This window comes from Oratosquilla oratoria, chromosome 25 (assembly GCF_046742065.1).
Source record: "Oratosquilla oratoria isolate Oo_2021 chromosome 25, ASM4674206v1, whole genome shotgun sequence".
Lineage (NCBI taxonomy): Eukaryota > Metazoa > Arthropoda > Malacostraca > Stomatopoda > Squillidae > Oratosquilla > Oratosquilla oratoria.
The window spans coordinates 51247540-51257539 of NC_134801.1; the positions used below are offsets into that span (position 1 = coordinate 51247540).

General features: G+C 43.0%; 1 protein-coding gene across 2 annotated transcripts in view; it reads right to left on the minus strand.

The window, feature by feature from the left end:
* The window catches only part of LOC143038953 (armadillo repeat-containing protein 2), an 83470-nt gene that overhangs the window by 27070 nt on the left and 46400 nt on the right, over positions 1 to 10000 (minus strand). For both annotated transcript variants that reach the window (XM_076208762.1, XM_076208763.1), the window contains exon 2: positions 1432 to 1720. In XM_076208762.1, the coding sequence (XP_076064877.1) occupies positions 1432 to 1720 (289 nt within the window). The remainder of the gene's footprint in view (positions 1 to 1431; positions 1721 to 10000) is intronic.

Consider the following 10000-nt stretch of genomic DNA (forward strand, 5'->3'; position numbering starts at 1 on the left):
CAAATATAAAGAAACAGATTAATGCTCTTTAGTCCTACAGAAGACCAAATATAAAGAAACAGATTAATGCTCTTTAGTCCTACAGAAGACTAAACATAAAGAGACAGGTTCATGCTCTTTAGTCCTACAGAAGACCAAACATAAAGAAACAGGTTAATGCTCTTTAGTCCTACAGAAATTCCAAATATAAAGAAACAGATTAATGCTCTTTAGTCCTACTGAAGACCAAACATAAAGAGACAGGTTAATGCTCTTTAGTCCGTAGGGAATGGGGGCTGGCCTTGAGAGGAATAAGGTTTGCAGAATAAAATGTATAAAGTAGTTCTTTACCTTTATACAACTATGCCTCCGTCCTCTTAGTAGTTTCACTCAAAGTATTTGTGAACCCACTGTCCTTTTACAAAAAAAGAAAGAAAAAAATATTCCTACTCATTCTGCTGTTGAATTCCATGTATGTATGTATGTATATATATATATATATATATATATATATATATATATATATATATATATATATATATATATATATGTATATGTATATATATATATACATGTGTGTATGTACATATATGGAATATTTCTTTTCTACCCTATATACAGAGCCCACCCATTTCAATGCGTCCTGCCATTTGCAAGACTCCCCCCTTCTCTTTCATAGACTTTAACTCTTCCACACATACCCTCTTTATCGCCACAGACTCCTTTCTCTTCACACCTTCATCCCTGATGCAAACGCCTCTCATTGACACACAAACTCCACCCCTGACTCCTTCTGACACGCGAACTTCACCTTTAGTGCACATAAAATCCACCCCTTATTACATGAACTCCACTTTCTGAAAAAAACTCCACTCCCTGATCCACAAATACCAACCTGTTATGACTAAACTCTACCTACCAACATACAAATTCCGTTCCCTGATACACAAACTCCACCTCTTGTTACGTAAACTCCGCCCCCTGATACACTAGCTCCACCCCTTATACACAAGCTCCTAACCCAAATATACAAGTCCCACCCCCTTATGCATAAACTCCATTCTTTGATACTCTAGCTCCACCTCCTGATATGTAAGCTCCACCCCCATGTACACAAGCTCCACCCTTTTATATACAAGCCCCACCCCCTTATGCACAAACTCCATTCCTTGATACACTAGCTCCACCTCCTGATATGTAAGCTCCACCTACTGGTATATGAACCTCACCACCCATATACACAAACTCCACTCTTTATATACAAGTCCCACCCCCTTATGCACAAACTGCATTCCCTGATACACAAGCTCCACCTTCTGATACGTAAGCTCCACCCCCTTATGCACAAGCTCCGCCCCCTTTATATACAAGTCCCACCCCCTCATGTACAAACTCTACCCATGTTTAGACGTTATCTCAATGTTGGCACATGACCCCAATGCAGAAACCTACGTAAAGGAACTGGGCGGCCTCGAGCTCTTCGCTGTGGTGTTGGTGGCGCCGCCGAAGAGAGTCCTCTCTCTCTCACGCGGTGTGAAGGGCCTCTTCGTCTGCACTGTCTTCACGCCCACCCTCTGGACGCCCACGCCCACACGGATCGGTTCATTCAGGTTGAGAGCGGCCCGGGCCTCCTTGATGATCTGGGCGGAGGTTTTCCGGGGCGGTGGGGCGTAGAAGGGCGCCAGGCTCTCGCCGGGGCCATCCCGGCGTCGGAAGTCGATCTCGCTCATGTCAGCGCCTCCTGGTGGAAAGAAAAAATAACATCAGGATTTCGGAAGCCTTTGTACAAACTGCTCCTGGTGGAAAGAAAAAAATAACATCAGGATTTCGGAAGCCTTTGTACAAACTGCGACAACCACGTGGCGTGGAGCGCACGCTGTCGCCCACATGGCTAGACCTGACGCGCCTATGACAAAGCGACCCTGTTTGACCCGACTTGGTCTAATCAAAAACAAAAAACATCAAGATTTCGGAAGCCTTTGTACAAACCGCAACAACCACGTGGCGTGGAGCGCATGTTGTCACCCACATGGCTAGACCTGACGCGCCTATGACAGTGCGACCCTGCTTGACCCGACTTGATCTAATCCAGTGCAGTTGTGTAGATTTAGTTAAGGTTGACCAACCGCACACGCACACACGCACACACACATCATCACTCCCAATTCGTCTGGACGACACAGTCCTTCCTCCATGACAACTAATTCATCAATCGCCAGCATGCCGGAATCCCGGCAACTTTACTATCTCTCCCTTCCTTTAGTTTTTTCTCTCTTTTCTCTCCCTTTCCCCGCTCTCCCTCCGCGGTGCTGTAATATAGTATTTTATAATGTTAGTGTAATGCGGAGGCATTTCTCCTCTCCCGTAAGGGAAGGCTTTTTGCTTTCAACACTGTGATGTACAATCAGTTCAGTTTTACCTTACAAATAAAGGAGACGAACTCGCCAAAATCTCTTCTCACAGTATCGCTACATTTTCTTTGTCTGCCGTTCCTAACCTCTTTGTTTGGTTGTTTCTTCTCCGTTGCCAGGCGATTTTATTCAGTTTAGAAGAACTTTTGATTCGTAATGGGTCAACCAACCTTATTCGGAGTCAAGGTGTTTTACTCTCAATTGAATAGAATCGCCTGGCGGTAGACAGAACAGATACGAGTCAAGCCATTCGAAGGTTTATTGGAGATGATTATTAGCCCAGAGGTTTTCTTTCAGCTGAATAGAATCCCCTAACAGTAGACAGAACAGACATACAAGTCGAATAAGTTACTCAAATGACCATAAGTGTTGTGATCAGAGCTGGGTGCGTTTCTTTGTGCGTTCCGTTTTAGTTTGGCCACGGTTAGAGCTCCTACACTATTAAAGCTTAATAAGAGACAGGTTCATACCGAAATAAAAGTCCGGTAGGCCACATACTATAACCAAAGAAAAATTTCGTAGGCCACATACAAAAGGTAGACCACATACTATACCGGCACCTATATTACTTTAATAGCTTGGGGACGCTAACCACGGCCAAACTAAAGCGGAACGCACTGAGGAACGCGCCCAGCTCTGGTTGTGATAACCTTTACACCATGTTATGGGATTTCGGTTGTTGTTTGAAAGTGTCAATTGCTGACTAGTCCATCGAAGTAAACACTAAATGTGAGGACGGAGCCTTCATTGTATTTGTACGACGTTCCGCTTGTTACAACTTTTTTTCAAGTACATTGTGTGTGTGTGTGTGTGTGTGTGTGTGTGTGTGTGCGCGCGCGCGTGGGTGTGTGGAATAGACCTACCAACCATGTAGTGAGCGCTGAAACTATCGGTTGTTTTAAGAAACGGTTAGACAATTTCATGGATGAGGATGACAGGTGGTCATGGACATGGAACTGCCTAGTGTAGGCCTTATGGCCTCTTGTAGTCTCCTTCATTCTTATGAATAATATTTTTAGCGTTTTATATTTGTCTTCACTGCAGCAACGTGTCACCACGAGGACATTTTCTGAATGAGAGCTGATGAAATAGAATGGTGAATTCTTCATCTGTATATCCTAGAGGGAGGAAGGGAGGAACGAAGGAAGAGAGGGAGGGAGGAAGGAATGAAGGGAAGGAGGAAAGGAGAGAGGGTTTAAGGAAGAGAGGGAGGGAGGAAGGGAGGGACGAAGGAAGGGAGGGAGGAAAGGAGGGAGGGAGGAAGGAAAGGAGGGAGGGAGGAAGGGAGGGACGCAAGAAAGAAGTGACGGAGGAAAGGAGGGAGGGAGGAAGGAAGTGACGGAGGAAAAGAGGGGGGAGGGAGTAAAGGAGGGAAGGAGGAAGGAAGTGAGGGAGGAAAGGAAAGACGGAGGAAGGGAGGGACTGAGGAAGGGAGGGAGGAAGGAAGGAAGAGAGGGAGGAGGGAAGGGAGGGAGGAAAGGAGAGATGGAGAAAGGGACCGAGAAAGGGAGGGACGGAGGAAGGCAGGAGAATAGGAAATGACAACCTTGCGTTTTCTTCCTACGCATTTATTCTCTAGAAAATTATTCAAATCACGCCTCGGTTGTTGGTTTCCAAATATGTTTCGATCGAGGAAATGAACTATCCATATAATCTAGAACTTATCTTTTTCGTAAGGAAAATGTGATTTTGGAAATATTTCTGCAAGGCTGTTCGATCCATAAACACCGGAGAAGAATCTGTTGCCCAGATTGAAACAAGAAGAAATAAGGAGAGATTTTCAAATTTTACCAAATTGTGTGTGTATGTATGTGTGTGTGTGTGTGTGTGTGTGTGTGTTTGCGTGTGTGTTTGTGTTTGCGTGTGTGTGTGTGTGTAGTGACTCAACTACACATGATGAAATAGAGTTGCCAATTCTGATTCTCTTTACAGCATCTCATTTGCGAATTCGTCATATTACTCTCAATATAGAACACAACTATTTTGTAAACCAATAACAATTAAAACCGAATAATTCTAACCATACAGAATGGTACTACTAACATTTATAGATATTTACATATAGATATTTGGTACATAAAAGTTTCAACAATGTTATATTTCCATAATACTAATTCTAGCGGGGTGACAATTATTAATACAGAAATTAATTATGGTGCGCGTATTTCTACAGAAAACGATTTCTTCAAGGCGTGACCTTGCTACAAACTATCTGACCTACCTTGACCTTATCTTACTTTTTGCATTCATTATTCACCAGTAATAAAGCTAAGAGAAAACAATATTATTTCAGGATGGAAATGCAACACTATGTTGCCAGTCAATATCTACAACAATGCTCATGGTCATGAAGAAACTAGACTGATAATGACCTCAGCCCATTTCATACCGAAAACCTCATTTAAAAAATCGGCCTTTCATTGTCAAAGAAAAGCGAACTTCGTATGACTGTTCTGAGCACACTAGAACACAAACTGCCATTTTACCAGCGCAGTCCTCTAATACAGTTAATAATCCCGCCGATACTACTGGGCATTAAACAAAAGCGACGTCTCTAGTCTTCGTGCATAGCGTGGAGAGATCTATTACGTCTGCTTTGGAAAGCCCCGTTCGCCAAGCGGGAAGAAGAGAACGCACCTTCCCTTGCCCAGGCAGCCACAGCCCGTGTCATAGACTCTACCGGATCGATTCTTTATAAATGAGACGACGTGACGCGACGTGACGTGACGAGGACCTTGCCGCGCGCGATGCATGACGTTAGGTCCTCGGTCCACTTCGTTCCATCGATCCACTTGATCCACTCCTCCCTCCTCTTCCACCTCCTCCTCCTCCTTCTTCTCTCTCGATCGTTCATGTGTCTCTTCCTCTTGTACTCGTTCGTTCTCACCATTTTTCGTTTGTTTTTTCGCTCTCTCTCTCTCTCTCTCTCTCTCTCTCTCTCTCTCTCTCTCTCTCTCTCTCTCTCTCTCTCTCTCTCTCGACCTCTACTAGATTACCATATTCAAATCATTTATTTTCGTTTTTCAGCTTTCGTCTTCACTCCATTAACACGCACATACGCACACACACACACACACACACACACACACACACACACACACACACACACACACACACACACACACACACACACACACACACTCACACACCCTCCCTCCCTCCCTCCCTCCCTCCCTCCCTTGTTAGACAGGTTTATTCAATGGAGAGCAGGAAGGAAGGAAGGAAGGTCGACGTCATTCGGAATAAATAAATAAAAAATCTTACGGCAGAGAGTTCTTAGTCCCGGCACCCGGCGTTCCTTTCCTTTGTAACAAAAATCGGTGACTCTTCATCGGTCATGGCGGCACATACTAACAACGAACCAGAACGAGACCGAAGTAGTACGAGACCTTGCCGAAGTCCTCGTGGGGTTCATGAAACCAGAAACTCGCGAGGACGCAGAAACCGCACAACGTCAAAAAAAAAAAAAAAAAAAAAAAAAAAAAAAAAATACAAATGGCCTCCTTCCCCTCGGGCCAACCTTCGGTCTCGTTGACACAGAGGAACCGCGGAATGACTGCGGCCGAAGCTGTCGCATCTAACCTGCACACACACACACACACACACACACACACACACACACACACACACACACACACACACACACACACACAAACAAACGCACACGTATGCACACATGTATGTATATACATATATATATATATATATATATATATATATGCATATATATGTATATATATATATATTAATGGTATATATGAGCAGGAGAATTTCTCTAATGCATACCTTATTTAAAGTGGTGGCTAGTTGTGCACTTGCTATTTTTTTAAGAATATTTTCCATATCCTCACTGTGGACTTATTTTCCTTTAAAAGGAGGTTTATGACTTAATTTTACGTAGTCATTATTGCAACATCGCGATTTCGAGTATAAGATGCTTCTTCAGTAGCTTAGGACATTCTTCTCCATGGTTAGGGTAAGAAGGTTCCGATGAATGTTGTGATGATGTTTTATTTTATATGTTTGTGTTCATACGTGCTCTTCAGTGGAGGAGGTTACCTGGTAACTGGGAGAGGTTACAGGATAGGACCGGTTGTCTTATGCTTGGGAGAGCTCTTACTCGGTTACCTCCCCTAGTGCCCGGTAACCTCCCCCAGTGAAGAGCAAGTATGAACACAAACATATAAAATGAAATATCGATGCTTAGGTAACAAGAACAGTATTTCTATGATAAGTCGTGTATTATGAAGTTAATCCTACCAAAATAACCAAAGCGTTCATAATAAAAAAAAAACGATGACTCAAAAAACATTAGTGCTGAACCAGACGTAATGAGCTGGTGCTCTGCATAAATTGTGATGGCGGTCATGACCGTGTAATTTCACATTTACTTTTATAAATAGACTAAATAAGTAAGTCAGAAATAATGGTCTAGTCATATAATGTCTTGATTAGTTTTTGTTTAATTACATTTCTGCTTACACATTGCTCGTTTATCTTTCAATTTGTTATTACGTTTAGTTGTTATTAATTTATTGATTATTCATTTATTTTGTTGTCTTTATGCTTTTATCCATTTACTTGTGTTTGGCCTTCAAGACAAAAATTTCATAATTCAAAATCAAATAATTTACTTGTATTTTTATCATTTTATATATTTAGTTTTTATTTAGTTGTTTGTTTTACTAAACTATTTTTCTATTTTTATTCATTATGTCTCCACATATCTATTTCTTAATCCATTCGTATATCTTGTTAGCTTTATCAAAATATTTTTTACTTGAACACTTTAAGCTCATCGAGATTAACAATTCCTCGAACATTCATTTTTACTCGAATTCTCATAAATTTTAAGGGAGGGAGCGTAATTGTTACCTTATGCATACTTCGGGGCCTAGGTAATCGCCCCCCTCCCCTCCCCAACTCCTCCTCTCCTTCATGACTTCTCTGCAGTCTTTGACTACGACTTTTCGAGTTCATTGATCTCCAGGGTCCTTCCGTGCACGGGCAACGATTTTTCGTCGTGAAATATAATTTGTTTTACGTGTGCGTGTAAGTGTGAGTTTAGATTTTGGTGTGTGTGTGTGTGTGTGTGTGTGTGTGTGTGTGTGTGTGTGTGTGTGTGTGTGTGTGTTTTTGTGTGTGTACGACGTTTTCTCGCCTCTAAATGAAATTGTCTGGCAGTTAAAAGAAGAAAAAACCAAGATGACGCCCACAATAGGATTGGTCGAAGACTTTGATCCTCTGAGGAGGGAAGCGGTTTCCTTCAACTAAATAAGATCACTCGGCAGATGCCAGAGTATACATCAATTGAATTAACAGGGAGGAGGAAGAAGGGGAGGAGGAAGAGGAGGAGGAGGAGGAGGAGGAGGAGGAAGAAGCTGAAGACTGCCGGAAGGCATTGGACCCAAATTTACTCAGGATCCGTAAATTAGAAGACTCATTCTAGATGCGTTTCTCTCTACAAAGACAAAGGTCCACAGTTGAGTTCAGAATCAGAAAATTCTGATAGTGATACAGATCGTCTTATTTCACAGAAGATGTGAGTTTCCCAGCTGGATTTGCTAGTGAGAGTTGGACTAATGATGCTCACCATCATCACAGGAGAAAAACTGAGTGATCTGGAAAGGAGTGAACAGCTTTGTGGAAGTTTGTGTCGAGTGGAGAGGCTGGGAAACTATGTCTTGGAGACATTAAAAGGCAATTGTAATGTGAATTAGATGTCTTAAGTGTTCTACAGTTTTCCTTCGAAACTGACGAGGAGCTCGATGGAAGCATATACGGAAACTGATACGTGGTCAAGCTAAGGACTCGAACCCAGCTCAGACGTAACAAGTGAACAGTGACTTAGCCCATTGCGCTATCAATAGTATTGACTCCCCCCGTGCAAAACCATGAGATTCTCTATCAGTTTTATCCATCCATCTATTTCTTTTAAGGGCCTGTACACTACTGTTATCAATACAATGGTATATGTTATAGGATTGTGTATGAACATGAGAGAATATTAGTTAAAACGGAACAATGGGTATAAGCAGTGTCCATCTGCAGACTAACTACAAATTAAAAATCTCTCTATATAACAAGGGGTTTTCCCCCTCACCGGGGGAGGGGTAGCCAAAGTCAAAAAGCATATAGCCACTCTCATCCATTTCATTCCCACCCATTCCACTCCCGTCTACCTCAGTCTCAGCTTAACTCCTTATAAGAAACTTAAATTGAATGGATGAATAGATAACATATGAAGGAGCAGAGAGAGGGGTCTGTAGAAGAAGAGGATGCTCATATATGACCAATCTCTGGGTAATGCTGTGACCTTACACGCACACACTCACACACACCCAAATCCCTACCCACGAGAGTTGGATTAACGACTCGCAGCGCAGTGATACTCAAATTATTTCAGCCCTGGGTGGGCTGTGTGTGTGTGTGTGTGTGTGTGTGTGTGTGTGTGTGTGTGTGTGTGTGTGTGTGTGTGTGTGTGTGTGTGTGTGTGTGTGTGTGCGTGCGTGCGTGCGTACAGATAAGTGTACGTTCCTGATGGCCTACCGAGTGATCACGTAGTCACTCATGCAATCACACAACCTCTTCATTAACGAGTCGAGGGTTACCACGCCGTAAAGAAGAAATAGAGCAAACTCAATCACAGATTATGTAAACCAATCTAATGAATTTCGTTTTAACCCATTAAGGCATGTAGAGATGTCTTTGGGCTGAGTAAAACCACCCGACGTCAACCAGAGGAGAGTTCTTAAAGTGAGCCAAAAGCTTCAGAGGGTTAATGAACAATGACGTCAGTGATTGCCGGATGAGTAAGAACGCTGACGTGAGCAATCACACATACCAGGCCATGTGACCATACACCGGGATGGATACACACACTCGCGCGCACACACACACACACACACACACACACACACACACACACACACACACACACACACACACACACACACACACACACACACACACACACACACACACACACACACACACACACATACAGATATACAGGTAGAGGGAGGCATAGAGAGAGGGAGACAGGTAAAAGGGAGAGATACAGAAAGGCAGAGAGAGAGAGAGAGAGAGAGAGAGAGAGAGAGAGAGAGAGAGAGAGAGAGAGAGAGAGAGAGAGAGAGAGAGGGGGGGGGGAGGGAGGGAGAGAGAGGTGGGAGGAAGGAGGCGGGTAGACACGGACCCGGAATGAAATAAAAGTGGAGCAGAGTTGGTTGCATGAGTCGATACTTATGCTTTGCTGTCGATGCTGGCAGTCCACGAAACGCAATCCAACGTAATGCAATCAATGTAGTTTGGTAAAATGCTTAATCTAGCGGACTTGGGTTGAATGCAATTTAGCCACGTGCAATCAGGCAAGATTAAAAGTCGTTGGTTTGACGAGATTATCGTTTCACACTGAGTGTAATCTTTTTTTTTTTTTTTAGAATTTCTCCTCTTTCTCTTCACTCCTCCCTCCCCAGCCCCTATAGTGGGAACTTAAAAGTTCCGCTGGATGGGGAAGAGAGAGAGAGAGAGAGAGAGAGAGAGAGAGAATGACAAGGAATTTTTAGACCTAAATTGCTGGAGTATTGGTCTCTCTGTAAACTATAATT